Raw genomic sequence first — 12,374 nt, 5'->3', positions numbered from 1 at the left:
ACCTTGCAAGAGAAGTTAGAAACCGAAAAAATTGAGTTACCTATAATTTAGCAAATATTAGAAGCAAAAAAGCGAAAGTTTTTTCTAAATGGAGCTAGTTAAAAAGTTAAAACTCTATGTTGCGTAATGTTAGTTAAAAGCATCATAGAGAATCTATTTGACCGTTAAACTACCATCTAAGAACTTTGCTTACAGCAAATTATCAGCAGTTCTCTTCACTGTCTCAAGTTGCAGCAAGTGCAAGATTTTTTTTAACCTTTGAACTTAAATTCTCGACTTAATATGAGTTATAAACATTTACTAGTTAAAGATCAATAGGGCGCATCTAAATAGTACCAAACTTATTTACCCTGATTCTTTGAGTATTAGGGTCTTGAGTTTTTGATTTCAAATATTAAATTTGAAAAAGGTCTATGAGGGCTTCTTCCTTGTGGAGTGTATGTGTCTCATAAAAACGAGAGTACGAATCTAACCCAAAATGTCTAGTGGTCAATTAAAGGACTGATGGTCAATCTGTCTATCTTATTTGTTGAGTTGTTTCAATTCATGGAAGGCCACAAGCGTCTATCGCGGCTATTTTCCGGCAATCTGCCGGCTATGTTTTAGGATTGTGGGAAGGAGTTAGTGAACGTGAGGTACTTTATCCTTGAGGATGGGATGAAGGTTTGTGATCACTGCTTCAAGTACAACCACTGTGCCACATGTTACAAGTGCAACAAACCAATCATCTCAGGTACTCTAAATGAATTAACTCTAAATAACTACGTCTTAACCCTGCACTACTCTGGTTATATCATTACCCAGGTTGGGGTGTCCGCTCGAAATCGTCCTGGCCCAGACCGTCCAAGACCAAAATTTCCCCTGTTCAGATCGTCCCGGACCAAAAAGGTCCCTGATCAGACAGCTTCTATGCGCTCGAAGTGCGTTCGAATCCACTTCTATAGAACAATTTATAGAACTATTTAGGGATGATGGGTGTCTCTTAAAATTGTTATAGAAAAATGTCGTTCAGTAATTATCTCATCGATCCCTCCCAACCCTACTCCCATCCCCGCCACCGCGACTCTGTCCACATCCCCCTAATGATAGGATACCTACGCCCCAGCGGTCTATTACCGAAGCTGACCATTCGCCGGTCGTTTGAGAGCTATTCTCCCGACGTTTGTCGATTATGTTTTGCATATAAGAAAAGTTTGTTTGGCATATTAACATAAGAGCTGAATCATAATTAACCGTTTGTAACAAAAAAGAAGGTTATATTTTACATCTAATTGTACATGGAGCTCTATTCGTGAATTGCTTCTTCATGTGCAGGCCAGAGCCATACAGTGAAAGACTGGAAGTTCCACAAAGATTGCTTCATATGTCCCAATTGTGGCCAGTACATGGGCCAGAACAGACTCAAGATACAAGACAACCAGGTGTGCTGTTTTCAATGCAACTCCTCAACAGGTCAACACCAACAACAACCATCTGAACAACCTCAACAACAACAGCAACAACCTCAACAGCAACAACCTCAACAACCTCAACAACCTCAACAAGCTCAATCGCAACAAGAGCAACAGAAGCGACCTTCGCAGCAGCAACAAAAACCTGTCAGGATTAATCTCATTTATTCAATAATAACAACTCTATATGAGAGAGGCAATCACCAATAATAAGGAAAATTGCGCCCTGTAGGTTCTGAAAAAATGATTTCCAAAAATTATAAACCTATTAATAGCCGCGAAGCGATAGCGTCTATTATTGGGGACATTGTGGTTCTTTTTTACAATTCGAATAATTCGAATTGTATTGGGCGCTGTCTTTCTTTAAAGATCTGTTCATACATTTTCATTATTTTTGAAGTCAAATTAGAGTAGTGATTTTGGTCAAACCGAAACAGGAAGTGGAGCGAAAAAGCGAGTGGTTTTACGGCAATTTCAGTTTGATTTTTTCGATGTTGTGAATCGGATTTTTTTAAAGGTTATTTCAATCCATTTATAGCTCATTCTAAGCCTAGTTTTTCGTTTGAATCAAAATTCTCTTTCTTGTTAGTGGTTTTTTTGATCACATGGGGTTTTTGACATTGATTTTCTTTTTTTTTAATTTTTGTGGTAGGTTTTTTTTGGAAATGGGTTTCCCGATTCACTCACTATCCGTACAAGGTCTGATGCTTTGTTTAGCAAATGACAATTCTTTGAATTGTATGTCAGGACTTGTCCGTTTATGTTTTTTAATTCGTCGTCTCTATCGATGGTTTTTGCGGCCTGAAATCTTGGAAATGATTTTTTCGATTTAAATGATTTCTACTGTTTTGCTGTTAAAATTTTTCTGCGTGTCGTCATTGGTTCTGCTTTTAGGTCAATTGCGTGGCCTGCCTCACTAAAAAAAAACAATTTCTGAACTTGTTTTATCCTATATATTACTTGTATGACATTATAAGGTATAATCTTCAAGGAAAGGCAAAAAGCATGTTTAAAAGCTCTCAAAGAGCATGTTTAAGAGCTCTCGAAGAGCATGTTTAAGAACTCTCGAGCAGCTTGGTTAAAAAGATATCGCGAGAGGTCAATGACCAAAAAAAGTCTCTTAAAAGGTCAATGTTCGAAAAAGAGCAGATAGAAAGAGTCATTGATCAAAATATCAAAAGAGTCAATGAACAAAAATCTCGATACCTAGAGTACCAATGCGCCGAAAGATGTCAGAGATGCAAGGCAAGTGAGACAACAAAAAAGCGCGGATGCAAATTATTTCAGAAAGAAATGGATGCAAAAAAATAAATATCGATTGACCAAAAAGCCGAATTATTCATTCCGTTCCCCTTAATTGACATCTGCGTTTGTGATAGGTGAGCGAAGCTATTACTGGCCTTCTCTTGATTTTTAATTTTTTCGACAAGATGTTTTTCGCAATCAGTTGGGTTTACTCTCACTTCAAATCTCCGTTTGGTTCATTCATTTTAGCATCTATCTAAATATTAATTCTAACTCGAATGATGTACCACCACGTTCCTTAAACTTTTAAGCTCCTTGTTCGTTTGCTTTATGCACTCATAAAGCATTTGAATCTATTTGACGGTTAAATTACCATCTAAAAACTTTGCTTACAGCAGTTCTCTTCAGTTGGGTTTACTCTCGCTTCAAATCTCGGTTTGCTTCATTCCTTTTAGCATCTATCTAAATATTAGTTCTAACTCGAATGTTGTACCACCTCGTTCCTTAAATTTTTAAGCTCCTTGTTCGTTCGCTTTATGCACTCATAAAGCATGCAGCATAGCAAAATCAAACAACGCAGTTAGCCAGTAACCAATCATTTGCTCAGTAGAAAGATTAATTGGCGTTAGCAATAAGCATCGGAATCGTAGAGGCTAAGAGAAATGACTCTCAAGCGAGGTGCAGTGGGTTTGATTCCATTTAAGGGCGGAAAAAAGCGCATAATTTCCTGGACCACAAACTTTAGAAATTTGTTTTCTGTTTTTTTTTGTTCTTTTTCGTTCCTTTTGGTAGAGTTTAGATTTGTGTAGTCTAAAGGGTTGGACTTATGGCTTTTAGGCGATGGGATTTTCTTCTTTCTACCTTTTCCCTTTCTTCTCTTTTTTTCATGTTACTAGTGTCTTTCTTTTCTCCCTTTTTTTGTTTTCTCTTCTTTTCTTTGCTTGCGTTTTCGTTTCTTGCATTATTACTATCGTTCTGAGACTCGCGACACTGCCATAATTTGCGCCCATAAAGCAAGCCACAATTCAAAAACAAGCAGCCTAGTCTGACCAAATGACTTGTGCTTATATGGAAACGATTTGATGATTTTGACGTAAGCAATAGGCTCTCTCTCTCTCTATCTATCTATCTATCTATCTATCTATCTATCTCTCTCTATATATATAGCTCTCTTGTCTTATCTAAGCTCTGAATTTGTGCTAGTGAACTTTAGTTTTATGAACATTTACTGGTTAAAGATCAATAGGGTACATGCCTCTAAGTATTGCAAAACGTATGTGCCCTAATTCTTGAGCTCTATTACGACTTTTTCTTTAAAGAGTGTTTGTGTCTCACAGAAAGGTCAGTCTGAATCTGGCCTAAAAAGTTTAGTGGTCTAGTAAAGGACTGATGGTTAATCTGTCTATCTCATTTGTTGAGTTGTTTCAATTCATGGAAGGCCGCAAGCGTCTATCGTGGCTGCTTTCCGGCAATCTGTCGGCTATGTTCAGTAAACTTGAACAGCTCATAAGATCCTGCTTCAAAGGAAACATAATGGGGTGGCAAATCTTTAATAGCTGCGATAAATTTTAGGATCGATTCTTTCTAGGTTGCTCCTGTGGGAGGTGTCTTGTTAGACCTTACAAGAGAAGTTAGAAGCCAAAAAAAGTGAGTTACCTATAATTTAGCAAGTGGCATCTGTTTTCTCCATAATTACAAGCAAAAAAAGCGGATTTGCAAAAATGTTATCAGAACAATTGACTTTTTTTGAAAAAAACCTGCACAATGTGTAAGATTTTATGAAGTTTTTTTTTAAATGGAGCTAGTTAAAAAGTTAAAACTCTATGCTGCTTAACGTTAGTAAAAGCATCATAGAGAATCTATTTGACGGTTAACTTACCATCTAAGAACTTTGCTTACAGCAGATCTCTTCACTGTTTCAAGTTGCAGCAAGTGCAAGATTTTATTTCAATCTTTGAACTTATATTCTCGACTTAATTTGAGTTATTTTTGTCAAAATAACCTACTGTTTACCTCTGTACACAATTACATCAGCTCCTTTAGTCTCCCAAAACTCCTTGGCAGCTCTTACGCGGCAAGGAAATAAGGCAGAGATTTGAGGTGTAAGAACATCATGTATGACTTGACTTCTGCCCCATTGAATTTTTAGGTCTTTCCCATTATAGCCCCCATTAAATTATAGCCCCCCCCCCCATTATTGCATAATAACCATCATTGGGTGGGTGGGGGAGGGCTATAGTTTATCTGACCACTGAGCTTGGGGGCTATAATGGAAAACACCCGAATTTTTCGTTTTGCGTGATCTAAATTCCTCGTTCACAGTTTTAGGCAGCTGAACTCAATCGGCGGAAGTGCCCTACTAAAATTCAAATGAAAAAAAAAATGCGTCAAAACTGCCCAGGTTGAGGTCGCGCTCGAAATCGCCTCTGATCAGACCGTCCCAGACAAGTGGGACCTCTGATCAGACCGTCCCAGACCGAAGTGACCACTGATCAGACGAGAATGCGCTCGAAGATCATTGTGCGCTCGAAGTGCGCTCGAAGCCGCCTCTGATCAGGCGAGTTCCAGACCGAAGTGACCCCTGATCAGACAAGTTCCAGACCATTGTCCAGACGAGTTCCAGACCATTGTCCAGACTAAAATAGTCGTTCGAAATAGTCTGATCAGAGAATGATTTTAAACATGAACAAATCTCTCAATATCGTTATAATACATTCATTTCATATATCATTTTATCAATCTTATATTCAACTAACAAAAAACCAATCCTGAAAGTATTGTTAATGAAAGTAAATCGAAAAAAAAATGATCAGAAAAAATTACTGAGTATGCCATTTTTTTTATGCTTTTAACTGAAAAAATGAACTTAGACAGTTCTGTATAAAAACGTCTTGATCTACTTTAATTCAAAATCTTTTCTTGAGGGGACCGGCAGTTATTATCAGCTGGACCCCTTGGTTCTGATCAAACTCATCAGATTTTCAGATGAAGTTCCGATCAGAATGCTGTTTTATTGTTGTCTCTTACCCGAGACAACAAAAGTCAGTAAGAAAACAAAAAAAAACTTGAAAAAAATGTCGCTCGAATTGGTCTCTGGTCAGACTAGTGTGCGCTCGAATCGGCCTCTGATCAGACTTGTGTGCGCTTGAAACTGCCTCTGATCAGACCGTTCCAGACCAAAGTGACCTCTGATCAGACCGTCCCAGAACAAAGTGGCCTCTGATCAGGCAAGTTCCAGACCATTGTCCAGACAAAAGTGCGCTCGAAGCCTTTTCCAGACCATGTAATTCGAGCGCACCGGGAACATGTGTGCGCTCGAAACTCGTCTGATCAGGGGTCACTTCGGTCTGGCCACCTCGACCTGGGTGGTGTCATGTTTTTCACTTTAATTTTTATTAGTGGTTATACTTATATATAATGACCACTAATGACGTAATTTGAAGCCTCTTAGTGATTTCTGTAATCCCTCCCCCCGCTGAAAAAGCTGCTATAGTTCTGAGCTCCCACTAGTCGTTCTAGAGCAATTCTTCCGACGTTAGTCGGTTATGTCTTCTGTTTGTGCCCCCCTCAGCACGTTATGCGCTCACACATACTGTACTCATAAGTACTGCACTCACGTTATGTACTCACACGTACACACACTAAAAGTCATAATGAAGAAATACGGCACTTGAGGTGGGTGGTTCAAATGATATGCCCTTACTAATCGACGTGGGGGGGGGGCAGAATGAAGAGACCTGACTGAAAACTTTTTTCGCCAAAGACACAATAAGATCTCTTATAGGTGAAGCTCAATTTTATCAGTTAGCATTTTTTAAAAAGTATTTTTAATTGACGTTTGCGAGATCTCACTTAATGACAAACCTCGACTTGTTCAGGGTAGACCGAATTGATGTTCGGAAAAAAATAGAATCACGGCCCAATAGTAAATTGAAATCATGCTAACTTTGTGGTCACATTGGTTGATGGCCATACAAATTTTCTTGTCATCCTATGATTTCCTTGTCAACTATGATCATTAATTGCTCTCAAACAAAGATTGTAGCAATTATATTAGTCATGTCGGTCTTTTTATGCAATTTTTCGCTTGACAGATTTTTTGTCTTACGCTTTTGAAAAAATGGATAAACAGGTAGCGCCACGCGGGCATTAAGTGCTCTTAGAGCCTTTCAGCTCTGTTTCAGATCAAACTGTTTTGGAGACTTATACTTGTGCTGTGAAGGGCGGTTCTTGGAGGCTAAAGACCCCTCCAATGTTGACCCCCCCCCCCGCACACCACCCCACTGTTGCCCCCCCCCCCTGCCCCCCCCCCCCTCATCAGCCCTCGGTGCACCCCCCGCCCCCCGTTTCTAGCTACACACAAAAACCACTCGCAAAAAATACGCAAATTTATACTATTTTGCACAATTTTTTTCAAGCTTTTCGAAAATTTTTTACTTTTTTTTAGGCCTAGGTGTCGATGAACATCCTCTAGGTTATAAAAAAAGGTTACCGCATAGTTTCTAGTGCTAATGGAATGGTTGCTATATTTTAACATGGTTTTTAGCATTTTTTATTAAAGAAAGTGCAATTTATTTTTCCGTATTCAGGTCCTTCAAGACCCAGGGTCCAGAAAATCTCCTAATGGGTTGAAAATAAGTTATCGACAAATTTTTATTGGCCATGCAACAGTTTTTCAACATTTTAATGTCACAAAATTTAACAGTTTTTTGATAAAACATGCTTTCAAGTTTTTTGAAAATTTTTGTCGTTTTACAAATTTTTTCAGACTCAACAGCAAGGAACATCTTCTAGGGTTTGAAAATAGGCTATTGTATAATTTCTAGATGCAATGAAATGTCTTGAAAGATTTTATTATCAAGAATTTTATCATTTTTTTGACAATTTTTTGACATTTATAGTCATAATTCACGTTTTTTAGCCACAAGTGTCACAAAACCTCCGTCAGCGTTTGATAATAAGTTACTGGAACATTTTTGTTGCTCATGGATTGATTTTCATTTAATATCACAAGTGTCAGCAATTTTTTTAATAAAACTTGCAATTTTCTTTTTTTAACTTTTTGTTTGGTCTCTAGGTTCCTCTAGCCTCAAGAGCCACGGAACTTCATCTAAGATTTTCTACTATGTTACTGCATAGTTATTAGATGTAATGGAACATTTTTCAAGATTTTAATATGAATTAGAGCAATTTTTTAAAATATTGGAATTTTTTTAGGTTTGAGGTTTTTTTGGCACAACAGGGGCCATGGGACTTCCTCCAAGGTTCGATATGAGCTGCTGCGTAGTTTCTAGAGTTAATGGAATGGTTATCGGTAATTTTATGAATCCAGTTTTAATAGTTTTTGGATAAAACTTAATTTTTTTCAAATCTTTGGAAAATTTTTATCATATTCCAAGTGTAGAGATCTTTATGAGCCAGTGAAACTATTTCAGGCTTGAAACAGGGATACTGGATAGTCTCTTGAGACAATCAGGTGGTTCTTAAAATTTTAATATCTTGAATTTTAGCAAGATTTTGTTAAAACTTGCAATTAATTCCAAGTTTTTAAGTTTTTTTGTCCCTTTCTGAGTTTAACGACCATTACTCGCCAACGAAAATTTTTAAGTCGTGGAGATTGGTTACTTGACAGAACTTTCGAGACATAAATTGGTTTTGAACGTTATTTTTCCAGCGAAGTTGTAAATTTCTGTTTTTAATTTTGCTTTTTTTCTGTTTTTTTCTTTAGGATAGTTCTACTAACAAGGCTAGAAAACTAGATTAATCCTGTTTGTCTCTTTTATGCAATTCTTCGCTTGGCCGATTTTTCTTTTGACCCATTTGGCTTTCGTCTTCAGAAACGGGATAATGAGGTAGCGCCCTGTTTGCATTAAGTCCTTTTAGAGCCGTTCAGCCCACTAGTCTTCAAAAATGCGATTAACAGAAACTGTTTTGCAGACTTATGATGTGAAGTGGCTAACTTCACTAAACAGTGGCTAGCTACTGACGGAGCCAACCGCTCGCCGGTCGTTTGAGAGCATTTGGCCCGACGTTAGTCGGTTATGTTTTTTATTTCAATTTCATCCTGCAGTATTCAAAAGTAAAAAAAACGCTAAAAACGGAATCTTTCGCATGTATACATATTATTTTGATGAAAAAATGGCTCAACAAAAGTCCGCAACGTGAAATTTTCTCCATTTTAATTGAACAAATATTAAAAAGTATGTATTTACTCGATTACCTCAAAAATTGCAAATCTTTTTTGTGTTTCACTCATGGTCCTCTGAAAAGAAATAACAAGCAATTGAGTTTGCAAAAAATTTCGATCAAAAAGTGTTCCACATGTAGTACAAAACTTGTGAGCAGGAAAATAGATTTCAACAAAAACAATATCAACAAAATTTATCGATTGCGAGATTCTCTTTGACCCGTACTTTTTGTCAACAAATTCAAATTAGTCCTCCACTTTAAAGAACTATCCATCGCAAGCAGTTCATGTGACTTTTTAAATGTTTTCTCTAACTTTACATTGAGCCTTAAAATTTTGTTTAATTTTTTTGTCATCAGATATAAGGATAATAACTTTTAAAAAGCATTTTCTGAGAACTAGAGACCTCGAACAGTAATTTCAAAATTCTACTTTAAAAAACTGCTCACTTTTAAATACAAAGTCCTGGGATCATATTTGATGCTGTTCACCTGCAATCAATTGGCTACCAAATTTACAAAATCGGCCCAACTCTATATCAGTAAAGCTATCCGTTTTGGTTACAAAACTCATTTTTAGTTGCTTTTTTGTAATTTTCCTGATAATTGAGTGTTCCTATATATGAGTGTTCACTTACACAATGACTTTGTTTAATTTTGCCTCACTCAGAGCCAAATTTATGTGAGAAATCTTGTAAGAATGTTGCAAGATAATAATTCGTCTCGCAAGATCTTGCAAGATAACCATCCGGTCTCGAATACAACATCCGGTCTTGCAAGAATGTTGCAAGATAATAATTCGTCTTGCAAGATCTTGCAAGATAACCATCCGGTCTCGAATAGGGAAAAAACAGATTTCTCAATAAAATAAAAAACACTCATCAAAACCCGTAAACATTTAATTGAAACCAACATTTAATCGAAAAAAAATTGGGCTACACTTAAAAGCATTGTACACTTCGCATCTTTTTATACTCGCAAGAAATCAAATATCTATTTTGCAGAGGCCAATTTTGAACACTTCATTTTTTTCATAAATTCGTCAGGACGCAATATTAATAATTCTCAATAATTGTTGTCTCGTTAAGAGAGGTCTATTCTGGGAAATTCAGATGAAAACTTTCGTTGCGTTTACACATGAAATGTGGTGATAGAAAACAAAATTTCTCTACCCGGGAAGCTTTTCATTTCACAAATATTCCGCAAGCGAAATTGAGATTCATCCGAAGCAGCATCAACAGCAACAACCCATCTATGACCAGCAACAATATGAAGGTCAAGTGAGGCATTCACACGGTCAAACGTATCAGCAACAGAACTATGAACAAGCTCCGCCTGATTATCAGCAACAGCGATATTCAACTCAAAGTGGCCAAAAACAACAACAGCAACAACAACAACAACAACCACCACCACCACCACCACAACAGCAGAAGAAACCCTCAACTGCCCAGCGACCAAGCCAAACAACACACAATACCCAGAAAACTCAAAAATAAACATATTTCCAGATGGTGTAAATAACAAATATGTATGAACAAGGATATCACTTTTTCTGTTGCACGGAAAAATGCATGAAATAAAACTGACAACGCAGTTTTCACCATGAGACAATGTAAAAACTTCAATTTCATAAGTTTAGAGTTAGTATACTTCGAGGGGGGGGACTCACAAAAAAGATATTTCAGAGGAATAAAGATTTAGATATCCAATTGTTGAAACTGTTGCTTTTAAAAAAGCAAGTGAAGTAATATAACTAACTATTGATAATTAAGCAGTACCTTTCCAAGTTAATTTGATCTATTGGAAAAAATCTAGCAAAATTATTGATATATAATGTAGTGAGGCAGTACATTTGACTTTTCCAAAACATTTGCATATGTTCAAACCTAAAATAGACTTTGAAAATTAGAGCCAGACGTTTTGCTGGTGTCCTTGGGTACATTTAAAAGACCATCGCACAATGTAGTGGCTCCCCGTATGTAGAGTTTTGTGTTTTGGCCGTTAGAAGGCTTCCTGCTGAAGATTTGCTAGCGCCCAAAACTCTATCAAAATTCCGGAAGAAGGAGTGTTCTGTTGTCCCCAAAAAAGAAGCTGGTTCGGTTTTATAAAAATGCATTCTGGATAACTGAATCAATAGTCAAAAAATGTAATAAGGGCAACCAGTGAAGTTATAGCCAGAACTATATCAATGAAAAGCTTCAACAAACCGAGTGTAATTAAATGCTCTCAAACGAAGTTTGTAGCTGTTCCCAATCACCTTGTGAACTCAAGAAAAGCATAAACTTTGCCGATTATTACTTTACCGCCGAAAACCTGAGAGTCACTCTTTCCCAAAAACATCTGACAAGAAGTCGCAACCAAATAGGAGCAACCAAATGTCTAGAATATATGTTTCGTTACATAAAATGGAGACCTACGTCCGTGATTAAGAAATATTGTCTACTTTCTTAAACGGATGTTTTTAAACAAAGAGGGTGACATCACCCCCCCCCCAGACAAAGAGAAAGCTGACGCAGGAGAAACCTACCTCAGCGCTAGCAAGAAGGGCAGCAGAAGTCATCAATCAGCATTGTTGTACATAGTCAAATTGTTTGGTGCAGTAAATTCTTATACGATGTACTTTTTCATAAATTGTACTTAATCCTGAAGGGCATGTCATAAAGTCACCTTAAGTTCATTGTCTACCGCTTATCAGTTCACATATATTGTCTGTTACCCTAATTCCCGCACTGGGAATTATTTTTTCATATTTTGTGGCTTCTGTGCAGCTACCTTACTATCAATTCACTCTTCAGTTTTTCATCTCGAGTTCTGCTGCACAATTTAATTTGTTCTGTGACCATCGTATTAACTTTCTAAGTAAACTAGACAAGTGTCAAATAGGCGATTTGCTAAGCGAAATCAAATACAAAAATGTGTTCAGTGCACTCGCAGCACAAGTTAACTAAAATTCTGATAGTGATTTTGGTTGCAAAATCAAGTACACAATATTGATTGCGTACGACATGGCGCAGTCAGCAACGCAAAAGCCAACCCCAATTGGTGTTGAACTTTACTAGGAAAAAACTAGTGCAGATCCACCTTTGTCAGGAGGAATGTAATACTCTCACAGAATTAATACATTCTTTCTACTTCATGTAAAAGCAATATTTGTGTACTATCATTAACAATGTATAAACAACAAACACCCGATCACACAAAAACAATTTCCCCAACACATCTTGAATTAGAATTTCTTAGAGATTCTGGCACAACACTTAATATATTTAATAAAGACACTTTGAATGAAATTAAAGAATATCACAAATTACAACTAAAAGCATCAACATTTGTTCTCTCAGCAGCAAATCATTTTAAATTACAATCAAACGGCACAATAAAACTAACATTATTTCCAGATGTAACAGAGAGTAGAACTCTCAGGAACACTTCTTTTACACTAACTTTTCATGTATCTAACACAAAAAATTAATATTCTAGGTGCACCCT

At 36.9% G+C, this 12,374-nt stretch overlaps 1 protein-coding gene across 3 annotated transcripts in view; it reads left to right on the top strand.

Annotated features, from left to right (window-relative positions):
* Positions 1 to 10,496, top strand: part of LOC142342163 (four and a half LIM domains protein 5-like) — a 29,955-nt gene extending 19,459 nt beyond the window's left edge. Inside the window, exons 4-6 of one of the 3 annotated variants that reach the window (XM_075393371.1) lie at positions 607 to 733; positions 1,315 to 1,598; positions 10,124 to 10,496. In XM_075393371.1, coding sequence (XP_075249486.1) covers positions 607 to 733; positions 1,315 to 1,598; positions 10,124 to 10,381 — 669 coding nt within the window. In that variant the 3' untranslated portion in view covers positions 10,382 to 10,496. Of the gene's footprint in view, positions 1 to 606; positions 734 to 1,314; positions 1,599 to 10,111 lie in introns of all 3 variants that reach the window. The other 2 variants (XM_075393369.1, XM_075393370.1) reach the window with 2 other exon arrangements.
* Positions 10,497 to 12,374: the final 1,878 nt, after the last annotated feature.

The sequence above is a fragment of the Convolutriloba macropyga genome, chromosome 7, assembly GCF_964194025.1.
Source record: "Convolutriloba macropyga chromosome 7, txConMacr16.3, whole genome shotgun sequence".
NCBI classification, from domain to species: Eukaryota; Metazoa; Xenacoelomorpha; order Acoela; family Convolutidae; genus Convolutriloba; species Convolutriloba macropyga.
This window is presented reverse-complemented; position numbering and strand designations above follow the sequence as displayed.